The sequence below is a fragment of the Artemia sp. Qi Xiang Cuo genome, chromosome 2, assembly GCF_049724085.1.
Source record: "Artemia sp. Qi Xiang Cuo chromosome 2, ASM4972408v1, whole genome shotgun sequence".
NCBI classification, from domain to species: Eukaryota; Metazoa; Arthropoda; class Branchiopoda; order Anostraca; family Artemiidae; genus Artemia; species Artemia sp. Qi Xiang Cuo.
The window spans coordinates 64538287-64557889 of record NC_142795.1 but is presented as its reverse complement, the minus strand read 5'-3'; the positions used below and the strand labels follow the sequence as shown (position 1 = coordinate 64557889).

Genomic DNA, 19603 nt, shown 5'->3' with positions numbered 1-19603 from the left:
AATGAAGAGGTTCAAATAAAATTGTTTATCACAAGACGATCTTGTCAAATAGTTCGTAGCAACGAACAGCAAGTAAGGGTCTACTCGGGCAAATATTCACTAAAACCAAAAACGGAGTTTTGATGACAATTGACACATTAACAGAATTGGCTTTTTATGTTGGTTCCAAAGGTATAACATCCATTCAGTTTATTGTTACCAACCAACAGCTACAAATCTGTGAAAATTTGTCTGATTTTCGATAAAAGGGGGAAACACCCCCAAAGAAGCAAACAATCTTGTCTAAGTGAATATCATTTTATTAGATTCATCATATCAGAGAGCTCTATTGCAGAGGTTTTAAGCTTCAACCTAAAAAATTTGGAATTTTGCCTCTTGTTTTAGAAGAAAGATCTTGGATGCAGAAAAAAAAAATTATGGGTGTATGTTTATTTGTTTTTTCTAATCTTCCAATGGTGATCGTAAAAGCAAGCGTTCTTAGTGAAAATTGCTTCATTAGACTAATCATATCAGAGAACCCATCAGTAGAGGTTTCAAGCTCCAACCTACAAAATGTGAAATTTTGCATTTTGTTTTTCAGAAGAAATATCGGGGATGCATGTTTCTTTGCTTTTTGTTGTTGTTTTTTCCGAGGGATGATCGTATCAAATCGAAGGTCCTAGAAAATTGGGAGAGGATTCGTTCGAACGTAAATCGAAAGTTTCTTTTGAAGTCAAGGAGGCACACTTGTGCCTCTATAAAGAGGCGACCCACCACAATGTTAAGCGATTTCAGGTCCTAGAGGTCGCAGAGAGACGGCGGTAATTGCATTTTGTAGCCCAAGCTCAAACTAAGAAACTTGCAAAATTTCATCCTCCTCCGACTTTATCTTCATGGGGTAAACTGGGCCGGAAGTTTCGACCCTCCCACCACAGCCCCCCTTTAACGGTGTCCGATTGGGCTGAAATTTAGAGGTTAAGCTTTTCTAGGGCCCGGGAGCTTATCCTCGAAATTTCAGCTCAATCCGATCACTCCTTCCCTGTTTTCAAAAAAACAAATATAGCCACTTAAAATTCATCTCTTTTTTTTTTGTTAGCCACGCCTACAGGCCACAGTTGGCAACGGATCCGGTTGAATGAGGACTCATTCGAAGCATAATTCTAACTGTTAGTGACTTTTGATATTGTCAGACCGAAAAAATTATCACCCGAAGGTACATGTAAGAAAAACCTCGTTTTCCTATATTAGCCCATGTTATATTGTCACTCCACAACCCCCCCCTAGAACATTGTCGTATCAGGCTGAAAATTGGAGGCTAATGTGTCCTGGGGCTGGGAAGCGGATCGTCGAACTTACATCTAAATTTGATCACTCCTTGCCTGGTTTCCAACAACAACAAATCAAGATTTTTGGGAATTTGCTTGCGTCGAAAATACCTTCTATTTGCTAAACAACAATTACTATTGTGTTTGTATAGTCCAGCGGCTGAGACTTCAGACTTTCAGGCGGAAAACTCGGGTTCGATTCACCATCAGAGCAACTTTTTTATATACTTTGAAAAGAAACTCAGTTTCTTTTTTAAATTATTTGAAAAAAATTACGTTTTCTAAAGAGTTAAAGAGGCTGAGATACAAGGTCGACCCTTAAAACGTACAGGGATTAGGAGGCACAGTTGGGGGGCTGTTAAAGAGGCTGAGTCACAAGTTCGAACCTTAAAACGTACAGGGATTAGGAGGCACCCTGTACGACGTGATTTGAGTATTCAGGAATTAAAAGCCTTAACATAAGAATGTTCAAGAGCGGGGGGTTTGGGGGGCGGCAGCCCCCAACTTTAACTCCTGACACGATCAGCTAACAGTTAGTCAAGCAATAATAAGTAATAAACTGTACAAAAACGTGCAGAAATTATTTGAAAAAAACTACGTTTTCTAAAGAGTTAAAGAGGCTGAGTTACAAGGTCGAACCTTAAAACGTACAGGGATTAGGAGGCACAGTTGGGGGGCTGCCGCCCCCAAACCCCCGCTTTCGCAGCCTTTAAATATAAAAAAAAATTTCTTTAAACTGAAAGTAAGGAGCGACATTAAAACTTAAAACGAACAGAAATTATTCCGTATATGAAAGAGGCTGTGCCCTCCTCAACGCCTCGCTCTTTACGCTAAAGTTTGACATTCTCACAACTCTTTTTTTAAACAATAAAAACTTTAGCGTAAAGAGCGAGGCGTTGAGGAGGGCACAGCCTCTTTCATATACGGAATAATTTCTGTTCTTTTTAAGTTTTAATGTCGCTCCTTACTTTCAGTTTAAAGAAAATTTTTTTTTATATTTAAAGGCTGCGAAAGCGGGGGTTTGGGGGCGGCAGCCCCCAACTGTGCCTCCTAATCCCTGTACGTTTTAAGGTTCGACCTTGTAACTCAGCCTCTTTAACTCTTTAGAAAACGTAGTTTTTTTCAAATAATTTAACCATAAAGACTGTGCAATTGGAAAGTGTTGTTTTCTTACATTTTACTGCACCAAATTACGACTTTGCTCCGAAGAAGACCAATTTGCAATAAATATAAAATTATAAGAAGCTAATCGATTTAAATGTATCAAAAAACTAAATTTTGTATTTTCCAGTTACAGAGGAAGCTATGCTGTATGGTGGCAGTACTAAATTGAACTAATTTGATTTCTTTTTGGATCAGCTGTCATGAAGGATAGGGGTGAGTCACTGTGTAGTTGGGGGGGGGGGGAAGATGCCTAAAACAGCATATATCAATGCCTTAACTGTTAAGTATAACAATAACCTTCATATAAATGTAGAAAGGGGAGAGTAGGATTTAATTAAAACATTTTTCTATGCAGCATAAAAACATTTCATTCCAGATTATGTGCATGCTGGGAAAAAATGTGGAAAAGGCGAGGCAGGCCATGAGCTCTTCCAAGATATTTTCTTCGATGGGGGAGGGGCATCTCTTGAAAAAGTAAGATTGCCCTTTAAACACTGAAGAAATTCTGTCCACAAACGTGAAGTTTAGACAAGGCCTAACGCGGATTCTATGAAAATAACACTAGAGTACTTGTATATAACGACATTCAATCTTTGTACGCGGAATTACAGATAGTCAATAAAAACACCATGTTCTAATTCCATCCTCATAGTGTTAATAACAAAAAAATTATATCGACATAAATTTCTATTAAAAGTACTTTAGCCATCATGATCATCATTTTCAATCCCTTAAGACCGGCTTTTATGAAGATTTTAAAAATATTAATTGAAAATTGTTTTTGTTGGTAGGCTAAAGGATTTTTTTTTGTCATAAGGGCGTTAGCCTTTCACTGGTAGTTTTGGGATACAGTAAATAATCAGCTTTGGGAACAGAAAGTAAAGTAATTTTTTTGGTCATAAAATGAGGCATTGTCTTTAATGATAAGGAAAGGCCACATCAGTTATTATGTGTGGCAAAATTAAAGAGTAGTGGCCTTTTGCCACCTTGGAATAGCTAAATACAACTTTTATGAAAGGATATGCAGTCTAATTTTGGGAACCTGGGGAAATAGGTTAGACTATTTCTCTGATTGCCTAGCCTACTCTCCTCCAGTCAGGACTAGAGTAACCCATTGGGTGGATAGCCTATTCCTATAGCTGTTCACTTATAGGCTATTAATAAAAAGTCAGTTAAAATTCTACTGAATGACTTATTGCTGGGAATTTCCTTCCTTAACTTCTTTTGAAGTCACCTGGAATTTTCCCAAAAGTTATTTTAATAGGCTGGGAAAGCATGGGACAATTCTTATTTAGACAATTCTTGCTATGCTGGAAAGAAGTTGAAATGGGTAAAAACAGCCTAACTTTAATGAATGAATCAAGGGCTTTAAGTAGGCCTATAACCTGAGAAGGTATAGGACTAAAGGTAAAATTTTACTTTAGTGACTTTTGGCTATGTTGGAAAGGGGTTAGGTTCAGAAAACAAAATATTCAGGGATGTGTCTACAGGCTAAAATATGTCCCAGGAATGTATTTTGAAATACCTATCTCCACTCCTTCTCCCTTTAGAGGGTCCTGACCTTTGATGACCTTTAAAAATCTGTATGTTATAAAAGTGAAACTTTGCAAAATAGATTTTCTGCTTCAATGAAGTATAGCAAAATTGTTTTCAGCTTCATAACCTTGCTCAATCCCAATTTACAAGGTTTTAAAGATATACAAATATATTTCCTAAATTTTGAAAAAAAAATAAACATTGATGTGGCTTAAAATTCTGCTCAAATAACAGAAATTGCATTTTCAGAACAAAAGCTAGAGAAAATACACTGATAACTGAAAATTAAGGTAAAATGTTCTTTTGTCAAAATTTCAATAGGTAAAGTAGGCAAATTTCAGGGGTAAATTTTTTCTAGTTCATATTATTGACTTACAAATAGCCTAAAGTAAACACACCACACAATGCCTTTCTTTTTGTGCTCTTTCCAAATATGATAATCTTTTTTTTTTAAATGGATTTTACCCCCACCCCTATATATACCAGTTCAGGGTATATATTTGCACATTAGGGGGGTGGGGATGCTGGTAAATTTTATTTCTGATGTAAACAAGAGGTAGATCTTCTGCTTAAATGAAGTACAATAAAATTGTTTTCAGCTTCACAACTTTGCTCAATCCCAATTTATAAAGTTTTAAAGATATGCAAATACATTTCCTAAAGTATAAAAAAAAAAAATTGATATTGCTTGAATTTCTACTTAAATAACATGAATTGTATTTTCAGAACTAAAGCCAGAGAAAAAGAAACTGATAACTGAAAATTAAGGTAAAATGTTGTTTTGTCAAAAATTTCAATAGGTATACCCCTGTCATGTAGGCAAATTTCACAACCCTCTAGAGGGAGAAGTGGAAGTAGGTACTTCAAACTACCTCCCTGGGACATAGTTTAGCCTATGGACCCATCCCTGAAAGTTTCATTTTCCTAACCTAATCCCTTTCCAAGATAGCCAAAAGTAGCTAAAGTAGAATTTTACCAGTATAAATGTTATCAAGCTACTATCTATGTGTTTTTCATTCTTCTAGTGCTTAGGAGATTGCATAGGCTACAAGACAGGCCCTTAACTACACTATCCAAATTTTCACAAAAAAATATTTTGCCTTAATTCTAGTTGAACAGCTTTAGTAAAATGTTTACAGATGATGTAAAGCATTATATGGGTATATCTTCCCCAGTTGATGTGGCTCTTCTAGAGGATGATTTAAATGCCTTGGTTAATTAGTGTAATTTATTTATTTATTAATACCAAGATACAGTAAGCTTTAACAAGCTTGTCACACTAAACAATTATAAAAAAGTCTATAACAATGTCAATGACATAACAAAAACATACAGTAACTGAAAACATTGAAAACAATAATACTGAAGCATACAATAGCATACCAGCTAATACTTAACTGAAACATATCTGTTAATAATTGAAACCTACCAAAAGGTAAGCATACAAAATAACTGAAAACACACTGTCACAAATCAGCTAATACAAAAGTAAAAATATTCTCAAAATGGATTGTGATAGGACCCAGTATAGAAATCTGTAGAGTCTAAACTACTTTTGAAAGACTAGACCGTGGTACTTGCAACTATTTCTGATGGAAGTGAATTCCAAGTTTTCCACACTCGGCTAAACAAAGAGTTTTGGCCTAATCTTTTGTGTGACCATGGTGGGTAAATTTTGTGTTGGTGTTGATGGGTACTACTGTATTCTGTAAAAGTGAAAAAGTGAGTTGGGGTGGTATTATCAGTATTCCTAACAATGCGGAATGTATCTATTAGGTTGGCTCTATCACGTCTGAACTGGAGAGAAGGCAACTGTAGTCTTTGCATTCTCTGGTGGTAAGGTAGATGACTCAGGTATGGTATGAGTTTGGTGGCCCTACGTTGAACTCTCTCCACGCTCTCTCTATCTCTCTTATTAAGGGGATACCATACTGATGAGCAATACTCAAGTACTGGACGTACAATGGATACATAAAGTGAAATCAGTGAATGAAGATTAAACTTAGAAAAATTACACCTTAGACATAGTAATTGGTAATTCGCCTTATGGGTGATATCCGATACATGTTTATTAAATTTGAGACTTGAATCAAAACAAATCCCAAGGTCACGAACATACTCCACACTTGGAATTAATTTACCAACAACGAAGTAATGGTAATTTTGAGGGAGTCTACGCAAATAGTGCACAGCATTGCACTTAGTTTCATTAATGAACATAGAGTTTGCAGTGCACTACTGGCCCAGAGCAACCAAATCCTCTTGAAGTAAGGAAATCTCATGTTCATTCATGACTGACCTGTAGATTTTTACATCATCTGCAAACATTTTTATGGTTGAATTCCTAACAACCCCTGGCACATCATTGATAAAAAGGCAGAAGAGTACTGGCCCAAGACAACTGCCTTTTGGAACTCCACTTATGACAGACATAGGTGATGACAAAGCATCACCTACTGCAACCTCTTGGGTTGTATTTGTAAGATAATCTGTTATCCATGCTTTAGTTTGTGGGCCTATACCATATAGTTGACATTTGTTTATCAGAAGTGGAATGGAAATTTTCTCAAATGCTTTGGAAAAGTCAATATAAATACAATCAAACAAATTACCATTATCAGCCATCAATTGAAAATCATGAATCACCTCAAGAAGTTGTGTGTTACAAGATTGTTGTTTACAGAAACCATGCTGAGCAGAATGCCATAAATTATTTTCCTCAAAATGTGCCTGGATTTTACTCAACACAATTTTCTCCATTATACGGGAAAATCAGAATCAGAATCATTTATTAACATAAAAGCTTTCATAGTCAGGGTTTAAATCCCGACTAAATCGCGCTATTATTTACAAAGTAAACAAAGACACAAAAAATTAATACACATGTCACTTATTGTAGACAGAAACATAAAAAGGCACAAACGAATTGCTGAAGTGATTTGTGCGACACTTGGGCTGGGCTAGCTTTGTTGCTTTTGATCTTGTAGTTACTTTTTTTGTGAGCATTGAGGGTAATATATTTCTGTGTTTATCACTTGTCAGAAGAAACTGACCAAATTTACAGATAAGTTGAAAACGGCGGTCGTGGAGTGACGGCAAATTTAGTTGAGACAGTGCTGATTCGTAATCGGTGTACAGATCAGACAGTATGGCCTTCACCGCTCTTTTCTGGACTGATTCAAGTACTTCGCTCATATAGGCAGTGCTCTGAGCCTGTGGACCCCATACAGGGCATGCATACTCTAATATCAGGCGAATATATGTCAGGTAGGCTGTTTTCAATTGTGGCACTGAAAAACCAAATCTTCGCATCAGTAAAAGGGTACGCATGGCACAGTTCGCCTTTTTCACTACCTCTTGGACGTGGAGGCTAAACGAAAAGTCAACGCTGAACGTAACACCGAGAATAACTGCCGACGATACGCTTTGGTATGGTGGAGGGGGGCACTGAAAATGCCATAGGAGAGGGTTAACTCGAAGAATTTTGGTTTTCGTTTACGTTGATTCGGAAGCTGTTTTCAGAACACTGGTCTCTAAAGTTGTCAATAAATGATTCACTGAACTGGGGAACGGCTTGAGACTTCTCAATGAGGTATTTTAAGAGGGTGGAAAGGTCATCTACGAATTTGAACCGTTCGTCAAAATTGGCAAGGACGAAGTTGATCACTGCCAAGAACAACAAGGCAGCGAGTTTAGTGCCTTGTGGGGCACCACACGTAAGCTCAGACCATTCCGAATCAGTATCACCCGGGTAGAGACCATATACACTCTGTAGTCGGTCGCGCAAGAAATCTATTATTAATAAGAGAATATGTCTGCAAGCTTCCATAACCTTCAGATTGTTCACTGCAGTATAATGGCGTATCAAGTCGAAGGCTTTTCTATAGTCGGCTAGGAGGAGATCTACAATTGTGCCTCCTTGGTCAAGCCATTCAACAATAAGGTGATACAGACGCACAAGATAAACAGTTGTACTACTACCTTTCAAGCACTCGTATTGGTATGGATCAAGAGAGCCCTGGACTTTTGACATAAGTTCACGATATATAAATGATTCCGCTACCTTAGAGAGGTTCGGAACTATCGAAATTGGGCGGAGTTGGTCGCAAGATTTTGGGTTTTTCACTTTTGGAATGACGCGCACATAAGCTCTCTTCCAAACACTGGGGAACACTTGTTCGCGAAAACACTGGTTAATAATAGAGCTGAGTGGCTTTGCGAGAAAGATGGAGAACTCGCGTAACAACTTGACAGGGAGTTCACCAGGGTAAGACGCACAGTTTACTTTCAGTTTCTGAAGTTCCTTAAAGACGGCATATTCAGATACTTCACATATCTCATCAGTCCCGGTGTCAGCAATGATACTCTCAATTTCTGAGTTTGTGATTGATGGGTATGTGGTGCATATGCCGGTGAAAAAATTGTTCACTTCAGTAGCTGATGTCAGTGTGCCGTCATCTTTGAGTAGTCTCAGGTCCTTTGGCGTTGATTTCCCTGCAAGGGTTTCGACCAAGGAGTGCCATTTGTGAGGGTCAGTATACAGTAATGGTGTTATTTTCTCTTTTACATACTGTCTTTGGGCTAGTCTGTTTAACTTCACAATTCTGTTACGCAAACTGGCTGCAGCCGCTTGCTCTCCAGCTTTGTGGAGACTACAGCGAGTTTTTATCATCTGCTTGAGTTCGCGGGTGATCCATGGTTTGTCAGTGTCACAAACCGTAATAACTTTTATTGTAAAAAAATCATGGAACTTTTCCAACAGAAGGCTGTTCAGCTTGCTGACTTTGACATTAATATCGGCCTTTGCACAAATGTCCTCAAAATCGTAAGTACCAATCCAGCGACCGAATTGAGCTATTGAAGACATTATGATGGGCCGAATTGTGGTTTTTGTTCGTTTTGATCGTGGGATACTTGCTTGTGCTTCCCAGAAAATTATAAAATGGTCAGGATTCTGAAGGGGACCTAGAGATCGGGGAGCGTTATAAAGATCTGCCAAGTTCGTAAAGATCATGTCAAGAGTACTGCCACTTTGGTGAGTCGGAATGTTCACTACTTGTTTCATATCCAAAATGCTTGAGACCCACTGACGACTGGTCTGATTGAAATCGCCAGCAATCACAAACGCAGGGGAAGTGTACTTGTGGCGAATTCTGTCGACGAACACTTGTATGTGCTCAATAAGTTCTTTTCTGTTCCCAGCGCTTTCTGGATAGTACACTGACGCAACTATTAAGCAGGAGAATCTTCGTGACAGATGCGCCGGTCTGCACTCCACCCACACAATCTCATGGCTCAAATCATTGGGGCTACTTAACAGTTTTGATGGTAGGTCGTCACGTATATAAAGTCCTACGCCACCTCCGCGACGGTCAATGCCTCGGTCACGTCGAGTGTTGAGGTAGCTTCTGTAACCTTTAATCCGTGCAGTCTCCTCAGTAATGTCCCAATACTCGCTGATAATTGCAATGGGTACGTTATTTTGCTTAATTAACACCTTCAGCTCGTCCATTTTATTGTTCAAAGATCGAGCGTTACACATTAGCATATTCGGAAGTTTGTATTTTGCTGAGAATCACTCCGGACGCAAATTTGGAGGAGTAGGTTCCGAAGCACTGCAGTTAACATTCTCTATAAACCAGGGAACAAGTAGGGGTGGAGTATAATGAGGAGGAGCGCAACGGACTATGACTAGGTTACTCGTCCTTGTCAGCCGGTCATTTGTCTTTCTTCTGCAGCAGATATGCACCGGTATTCTGACTTGGCGTTTCCTTTTTCCTCCTCATTTCCCACGGTGGGTTAACTTATTCCAGAAGTCTGATAAGTGAGAGCACTGTGGTGGCTCTAAGTAGCGAGCTATCTCAGTGCGCACTGGTGGTTTCTTTAAGAGTCCAAATAGCCACAAGTTACAAAAGGTAGATGGTGCCACTGATAAATCCGGTGATTGAATCTTCATTAGGGCCGGTTTTTCGTATTTAATTTGCATGATGATTGCACTAAGCAAAGTCAGGAACAGCAAGTCTTTGGTTACTTTCACTATCACAGCAGGAATCCGGATAAAAATAGCACTGGACTAGCTAAACTAAGAAGTCGGAGGCAGCTTTTTCAAAGCGCTCTCACCGCCATCTTCATCAAGGAAACATCAGGGAAACCTCAGGAGCAAGATATCACCGGGAACAAGGGAAGCATCGAGACCTGCTCACCTTGTCCCTGCAGTTTAAGGCTAATTAACCGGCATGTACCAATACCGCGCTTTCGGCAGGTTTTCTCTTCTCTTCTGCTTGATCCCAATTAATCCACGCAGTCCACGGGATTTCACTTATTCAGAAGAAACATAAACATATACACACGCTGATTTTAACCTTTTTTTTCGCCCGAAAACCAAACTCACAAACTAGAATGGCAACGCTGCGGGGCCAAAAATCACGCAATCAGCGCGTGCGCAACAAGAGACACACCTGGTTAATAGTATATGGATCCTCTTCACTGGAAAAAAAAATATTCACTTACTTGGAAAGTCAAAATTATAAATCTGGTTTAAAAAAATATCCCAAAAAAATATCCAAATCTTATTCAAAACTAGTGAAATGACAGAATATATTTTCCTTAGTTATTACACCCATGGTTGCCAGTCCAGCGAAAAGATTCATGTATTTGAAATTGGTCTGTAATTATTGAAATGGGACTTTGAACCATTCTTGTACTATGGCCTAATGATATAAATTTAATTATTTTTAATCAGGGAAAATGTCATGTGACAAATTATCTAGTGAATGTAGTAGTATGTCTATTATATTGGTGATGTAGTGATATGGGGTCATACTGCAGATAACCAGTCATTTAAGAGAAGTTTTGCACCTGTATAAAAATTCTGCAAAAAGCCATAGCCTAAATCCATTGGGTATTTTGTTGACAAAATGTCAAGTGAATTAGCATTTTGCATTTTTCAATGTTTGATAAACCCTCTGTTGAGTCTATAAAAAACCAAATAGAATCGGAGCATCAGTTCTCACATCTGCTCTTGCCAAGTCTTCCAAAAATTTGTATGGTAACTGTAGATTTTTTTTGTTGTCTCTTTTAGGTAGGCTATAGTACATAAAAATTTTTTATTTCACAAGCCAATTGTGATTTTAAGGTTGGAAAACTACAACTTTTTCCTACAAAAAAATTTCAAATAGAGCCTCCAGAATAGTTTATATATGTGCATAGCTCTGTAGGAACTTTACATTGTAAATTGTTATATTCCACAGCATGTTATATATCAACATCATTGCTTTCATTTCTCCTATTCAAAAACTAGGCCTAGGTTGCTCAAAGCTGGTAGATTTTTGGTAGTCCTGAAAATAATATTTGGTGTAATGTTTTTTGATGGTGGTCTTGTTTGAATTCTGAGAGCCAAATGAAATGTTATTTTCATTAGTTTTATAAAGTGAAATATACCATTGTGTCCTGTATTTGTTATTGGTCCAACTAACACAGGAAACAAGATGATTAATAAAGTAGTCTTAGAATTAGACTAGAATCAAGACATGGATGTAGAATTGGCATTATATTCAGATCATCCCTTTGGTACTAAATTTTAAAGAAAGTGAAGCAAATTTCTAAGCTTACTTTATAGAAAAAAGCCATGAAAGTTTTAGATAGTATTGTCTAAAAAAGGGAAAACTTTGTATGGTTTGCACACTGATTCTTGTCAGATTTATGGAACTGAGGATAATCCTTGACAAATAAAAAAAAAAAATCTAATAAAGTATTAAAAACAGAAAAATGGAATAAATTGCTAATGGATTTAATAAAGATTAACTTTTAAAAAATTCTTCAACAAAGAAGTTTTTCAAAAAAAGTGAAGTTACATTAAAAACAAAAATGAGCAGAAATAAAGTAAAATAACTATTCAAATATAGAACTATAACAAATCACCAGCAATAAATAAATGACACCCAAAACAAACAGAAATTACAGCAAATAATCAAATTAAAAACAAGTAGAAACTAAGATGAGTAGGGCTGATGTCCTTCATGCCTTCTAAAGACCAGAAGATGATGTGCACTTCACTGAAAACAATCCTTATTTCAAGCTGAGTGTTTCTATTTCTCATAATATTAAAAAACCATAACCAAGATTAATGGAAAAAAAACGAATTTGGATTGACAGTTTAAAATATATATATATATATATATATATATATATATATATATATATATATATATATATATATATATATATATATATATATATATATATATATATATATATATATATTTATATATATATATATATATATATTTATATTTATATTCAGTCTTGAAAGTCTTAATAATTCTGCATTTATTAAATTGAAAATTATGCTCTGGTCTGCAAAAATCATGGAAGAAATCATCCCTATTCAATTTGAGTTTGATTTGGTTATTTATTGTAATTTCTTTTTGTTTTAGGGCTTCATTTATTTATTGATGGTGATTTGTTTTACACTTTTTTTTACACGTTTTACACTTGGAAAATTATTTGACTTTATTTCTTATCATTTTTAGTGTAATGTAGCTTTTTACATTTCTTTGACAAAAATTGTTTAGTTGAAAAGGTTTTCTTTTAATTAATTTCTAGTTGTTTTTTATTGACATAGTCTTTTTCATTGGTAATGAAAATAATATTTAAATCTTCTTGTTTTTATTATCTTCTTATGTTTGTATGTTGGACAAAAATTTTGGAAATCTGGACACAAATACTGTGTCCAGAGTGTGCTGTTTTATTTAGTTTTACCATAAAATTTGACATCCTTCCTAAAGCATTGTTTCTATGCTATTTTGACAACCTGGATGCACTTACACTCTTTTGATTTGGTTCATTTGTGAAAGCAGAAGTATTAATAGTTGTAGCCCTGAAAGTTTCAACTTAATACCCTCAATTGTTCTTGAGATATTCCTGAGATGTCTTATTGACAACCAGCATGCACATAGTCCCTTTTGATTTAGTTTTAAAGCAACATAAGCTTTCTGTGGAAGTTACTACTTTATACCCTATTCTACTCCTAAGATATCCCATCTGCATGCACATAAGCCATTTTGATTTAGTTCAAAAGTAGGAGTAGTTGAAGTAGCAGCATAATTGGTAATAATATCTGTAGCCTTGGGAGTTTCAGCTTAATACTCTAGGTTGCTGCTGGCAGGGGCGTCGTTTGGGGGTGACAAGGGGGGCAGTTGCCCCCCCCCCCAATAATGTGAAGAAAAAATTATTATACATCCCATGCCCTTTGACTATCTGGATATGGAACTCTCTTGCCCCCCCCCCCCTCTTCCAATAAAAATGCTGGAGATTCGCCCCTGGCTGCTGGGATATTGCTAAGACATCCCCTTGAATAACCCACATGTACATACTGTTTTTTGATTCAGTTCAACACTGCCCTCACCATTCTCTGAAAATTTAGGTAATAACCTTAGAACAACCTGTTGATAACTTGCATCCACATAATGTGTTTTGATTTAGTCCAACTTCCTCTCAACAGTCCCTTAAAGTTCCACATTTATACCATTAGTCTAAGTAATATTAGTACTAACAGCAACAGTAGTACTGGTACTACTAGTCATTGTTGTATGCACGTAGTGCATTTTCATTTGTTCAATTTACCCCCTCAACTGGCTCTGAAAGTTTCAGCTTAATACTCTATGCTGTTCTTGAGATACTACAGATATGGCCTTTTGACAGCCTGCATACATAGAGTATGTTCAATTTAATTCAACATACCCCTCAAGATTTCCTGAAAATTTCTCTTTAGTACTCTTAGCAGTAGTAGCAGGAGTATGCATGTAGTATCTTTTGGTTGGTTCAACATCTCTGTAACAAGCACTGAAAGATTCAACTTAATACTGTAAAATGTTCCTGGGATATAGCTGTTACACCCTTTTAAATGGCCTGTATCCAAATAGTGTGTTCCAATTTACTTCACTATCCTCTTAAACATACCCTGAAAGTTTCACTAAAATACCCTCAGCTTCAGTAATAATAATAGTAGTAATAGTAGCAATCATAGTAGTAGTAGTAGTTTGCACATTTTGCATTTTACCTTGTTCAACATCCCCTGAAAGTTTTAAATTAATACCCTAAACTACTACTTGGTTATTGCTAATATGCCTTTTTGACAACCTGCATGCGCATAGTGTGTTTTGATTTAGTTCAACATCTCTCTACACACCCTGAGGAAGTTTCACATTCCTATCCTTAGCCTCACCAGTAGTAGTTGTAGTAATAGTAGCAGTATGTACAGATTGTCTTTTGGTAACTTCAACATCCCTCCCTGAAAAAGTCCCAACAAGAATAACAAAAGATTCTGCTTCCCTTATTGATAATTTGTTTACAAATATGGAACTAAAGTCTTGTGATGTGGTCATTGAAGATTTTTCAGACCATTTGATGCTTGTGACCAACCTTCACTTGATTACAGAGTTTAATAGGCCTACTAAAAGAAAAATGAGAATGACTAACAGAAACTCCTTAAGTAAACTTAAAGTATTGCTTTCTTCAAGTGATTTGTCTTCTTGTTTAGAGTTTTTGGACCCTGATTTTGCTGCTGAATTTTTTGTGAATCAGTTTAAACGTGGTTTCAATAATGCTTTCCCTCTCTGCCAAATATCAAGAAGAAATAGTATAAAGCCAATTAAGCCTTGAATATCTCCTGGATTGCTGGTATCAATGAACAATAAGAATGTGTTATATAAGGCATACTTAATGCATCCATCTGAAGTTAAATTAGCTGAATTTTGCAGATACAAAAACTATTTAAAAAAAAATTTTAAGATCAGCCAAAATTCATTACTTTGCCAAAGCATTTGTTGAAGCAGAAGGGTCCCCCAAGAAGACATGGGAAATAATTAATAAGCGCTTAGGAAAGCATAAGACCCATGGTCTTCCTGATGAATTAATAGCTGAAAATGGAACTAAACTTGCTACAGGGAAAGTAGAATTTGTCAATGCATTAAATATACACTTTGCAAAAATTGGTGAGGAAACCATGTCAACTGCTTTAAACAACCTGGCCAGTCATCTGGATAATGAGACTGGAAAGGACTTTCAATCATATCTACCCTATCTCACAATTGCTCCATTTTTCTTACTCCTGCAAACCCCAGATGAACTTTTACTTACAATAAACCTTTTAAAGAATGGATCTTTGGAAGGGATTGATGGGTAATCTACTAATCTGATTAAGTGCATAGTACCAAATATTGTAATCCCACTTTCCTATGTGTTCAACCTCTGTTTTAAAACCAGAAGATTTTCTTCTTGTTTCAAGTCTGCAAGAATTATCTCTTTGTATAAAGGAGGAGACACAAAGAACCCAACAAACTATTGGCCAATTTCAACCCTCTCTACATTTGGGAAGTTGCTCGAAAAGTGCCTATATAACCATATAGTCAGCTTTTTAATGAAATCTGAATTTTTTAGTCTGATGCAATTTGGGTTCTGGAAGTCTCACTCTACTGAGCATGCTATTATGGCAATGACTCAGTTTGTTCAAAACGCCCTCAACAAAGGTGATATTCCTGCTACAATTTTTATTGACATTAAAAAGGCATTTGATACAATTTCCCATAAAATATTGCAAACTAAGCTTGATAACTGCAGCATAAGAGGCCCAGTTAATGACTTAGTAATGTCATACCTAAAAAACCGAAATCAGTATGTAGATGGAGGCAATACTTCTTCCTCATCAGTATCTCAATCTCAGTCAGTTAGAGTCCCACAAGGCTCTATTTTGGGTCCATTCCTATTTCTTATCTATATTAATGATATCAGTAATAGCATCAAAGATATTGGCCTTAACACATTATTTTCTGATGACACAGCATGCAATGTCAGCAGCCCCAACTCTAGATCTTTGAAGCTTGGATTGGAATCAGCACTGAAGAGGCTTATTTTATGGTTTTCGAGAAATAAATTGACTATATTGGAATTGGAATATTGGAATGATGAATCATCTGAAATTTGTTCTGCCATTTTTTGCCCTGAAATCTCTTTATCATTCTCTAGTGCATTCATATATAAATTACTGTCCCGTTATTTTTTTGAACACTTTTAAAACTCATATTCTTCCTCTTCAGAGGCAACAAAATAAAGCTCTGCATCTATTGAAAAATTGCCTGCCTAGCCTGTTTTCTTACCCTGGTAAATCGTCAACAAAAAGTATGTATCAAATTTGAAATATCCTTCTGCTGGATCTTTTCCCTTCATTCCATTCTGTTCATTATATGATTAAACACATTAACGGTCTTTTGCCTGAGTATTTTTATTTGCATAAAATTTTTTTTCAGGATGATAATCAGGTTTTTCATGGATATTGGACCTGTGACAGTTCTGTAGTCCGTCAGGCTTTTATAAAATCTGAAAGGTCCCGTTTTTCCCCAAGGCATAGTATTATATATAATCGGAATAAATTTCATAGTTTTATACATTTGAACAAATCGTTGGTTAATAATAAAATTAGATTAATAAATCACTTAATCAGAAATTATTTATTTGATTTATTTTCTAGGGTGGATGCTCCTCATTTCACTTTATTTATTTGGTTATTTTGATTTTTTGCCGATTTTGTTTGTTTTTACCATACTGAGAGCTGAAGAGCAATCTTTCTAGTCCAGTATTTGCAGATAGCATTATTTTTCCTTGTTGAGTGTGTAAACCCACACACGAGTTATTATCACTGTGGGTCATTAATTTGATATTTTTATGAAAACAATTATTATTGATTATTAAAGTACTTGAAATTGAACACCATTAGGCTCAGTAGAAGTAGTAGTTGTAACAGTAGCTATAGTCGCAATAGTGGTAACATGCATATAGTATATTGTGGTTGGTTAAGCTTCCTGCTCAACATACCCTGAAAGTATCACCTTAATACTCTAAACTGTTCCTAAGATATTGTTAATATGCCCTTTTGAAACCTTGCATGCATATTAACTTAACTAACTTACAGGAATAGTGCCTCTTACTAGGATATCATATCCTGTTGTGGCACTCCCTAATCTCGGCTCAACATAGTGCACAAAGTCATATCACTTTTGTATGTTATGTATTATGGAGAAACACTTCTTTCTGTAGATGCCTGTCAAGATGGTTTTTGAAGCTGTTTAGAGTTGATTCCGACAGTACTTCTTCAGGTAATGAGTTCCAGTCTTTAACTGCTCTAAATGACCAGAAAGAAGATCTCTGTCTAGTTGATGCTGTTTGCTTCTGGATTTTTGCAGAATGACCCCTAGTATAGACATTAGTCTGACTACAGAAGAATTTGTTGAACTTTGTTGTATCTAGATCCTTTCTCAATTTAAAAATCTGGATCAGGTCCCCTCTTTTTCTTCTATAGTTTAGGCTTGGCAGCTTCATTTGTTTAGGTGCTCTTCATGTGTCATTTCTTTTAGTCCAGGGAGTTGTTTAGTGGCATGTCTCTACACCTTTTCGATTTTGATAGTATTGCCTATGTATGAGGGGCCCCAGACTATGTTTTCATACTCAGTGCTTGGTTGTACAAGGGCTTTGTAGAGACTGGTGAAGGTTTTAGTGTCTAAATGTTGAAAGACCGCATGATTGGACCAACCAGCCTGCTTGCCTTATTTGTAATGTGATCTGTGTGTTGGTGGAATTTTAGCCCTGAGTCTATAAAGATCCCCAAGTCTCTTTTGCAATCAGTGTGTGATATGACTGAGACAGTGTTTGTTCTTGCTATTGTGAGGATGTCATTGATTTTTTTTGGCTCGGGTCCAATCCATAATGTCTTGCACTTTTTAGCATTGAAGCTTAATCCTAGGCCTTCAAGATTCCTATTCAACATGTTAATGTTGCTCTGCAGGATGGTTACATCTTCTTGTTTTGCCACTGGCCTGAAGAGCTTTGTGTCATCTGCAAAGAGCTTGACTTGGCTGGTGATACCCTCTGTTATGTTATTTATAAGGAGGATGAAGAGTAGTGGCCCCATTATGCTCCCCTGGACAATGCCACTTGGTACACTAGCTTTTGATGAAAATGTGTCTTCTACTTTAACAATCTGGCTATGGTCAAGTAGAAAGGAAGATATCCACAAAATCATATGCTCACTTGTACCAAAGGTACGAAATTATGAAAGCAGGGGGCTATGGGGGACTTTGTCAAAAGTCTTCTCAACATCAAATAGAACCACCAGAATACTCAGGCCACTTTCCAGGGCTGTTGTCCACTCGTTCATAACTTCCAGGAGCTGATTTGTGCAGTTGCTTGTTGGTATGAAGCCACACTGTTCTGTATTAATCAGTTTATTTTCAGATACAAAGTTCATAATCTTGTTGCAGCCTAATTTTCCATAATCTCAGAGAGCTGGGAAGTTAGGCTGATTGGCCTGTAGTTGGAGGCACTGCATTTTCTCCCCTTCTTGTGCATGGGCACAACATTAGCTTGTTTCCATTTAGCTGGGACTATACCATGCTTTAGGGATGTATCAAACTGGTGAGTAAGTGGCTCTGCAAGTTCCTCAGTATCAATCTTCAGCCACCTGGCTGCTATACCATCAGGTCTGGGTGATTTGTTTGGATCTATTTCCCTGAGTAGTTTGAGCACATCACCTTGCCCAACCTTGGTTTCCTTAATCTGGGGTCGATTTACTGGACTTACAGGATGGTCAGTAGTAGTGCTGGCTTCTGGGGATTTTGTAGTGTATACTGAGCTGAAGAACTGGCTCAGTAATTCTGCTTTTTCAGCTGGGGTGGTGGCTTTATTGCTATTCTCTTGCTTCAGGTCAGGGATTCCAGTTCTACTAGTGAGCTTTTTGTTGACGTGTTTCCAATAAAAAATTTGGTTGGCTTTTGCCTTGCTGGCAACATACTGTTCCTGCTCCTTTTCAACTTTTCTGGATTCACTGCGGACTTTATTGCTAGCTTGGCGTTATGCTTTTTCATTCTCCTTGCTCCTGAATTTTATCAATTTCTTAAACTTCCTTTGATTAATGTTAATCAGTCACTTCATATTGGGGTCTAATTTTGGTAGAGTTTTGGGGACTGTTTTCTCACTAGTGACTGAGCAGCAACCAACTGCTGTTTTGATGATGTCAGTGACTAGTTGTAGCTGATTGTTTACATCATCATGGAGCCTCATGCATTCCCAGTCTACACTTTGTATCATGCTCTTGTACTTAGCTGCATCTAACCTGGTTATGGTCTTCTTTGTATGTTTGTTTCGCTTTGCAGATTTTAGTCTAATCTCTGCTACAGTGGTCACTTCTCCCCAGGGGTGCTGTGACTACTATTTCAATAATTGTCTCAGGCTGGTTGGTTAGGAACAAATCAAGAATATTTTCTTTTTGGCCATCTCTGGAATGTGTTGGCTCTTGGATTATTTGGGACAGGTGGCACTCATTTAGCACATCTTTAAAGAGATGGGTGTCCACATCTCCAGCAGTCCATGTTAATTCTGGCACATTAAAGTCACCCACAATGTACACTGCTTGTTCTGGGATTTCTGCTTGCCTGGTCAATTCTGCTCTTATTTCCTCAATGGCAAGTTTCTTTCTGTCAGCCCCTCCAGATGGTGAGCAGTAGACACAACACACTGTGAAACTGCTACTTCCTGTTGCTATATTTACA

At 36.9% G+C, this 19603-nt stretch overlaps 2 protein-coding genes across 3 annotated transcripts in view; one reads left to right on the top strand and one right to left on the bottom strand.

The window, feature by feature from the left end:
- Positions 1-3189: 3189 nt before the first annotated feature.
- LOC148955494 (ATP-binding cassette sub-family E member 1-like) overlaps positions 3190-19603 on the top strand; it is a 61310-nt gene continuing 44896 nt past the window's right edge. For both annotated transcript variants that reach the window (XM_089102459.1, XM_089102454.1), the window contains exon 1: positions 3190-3255. The gene's annotated coding sequence lies outside the window, so the exon portion shown is untranslated. The remainder of the gene's footprint in view (positions 3256-19603) is intronic.
- Positions 7474-9552, bottom strand: LOC148955495 (uncharacterized). The gene has a single exon (XM_089107503.1). It carries the CDS (start codon positions 9550-9552, stop codon positions 7474-7476), a length of 2079 nt encoding a protein of 692 aa, XP_088963629.1.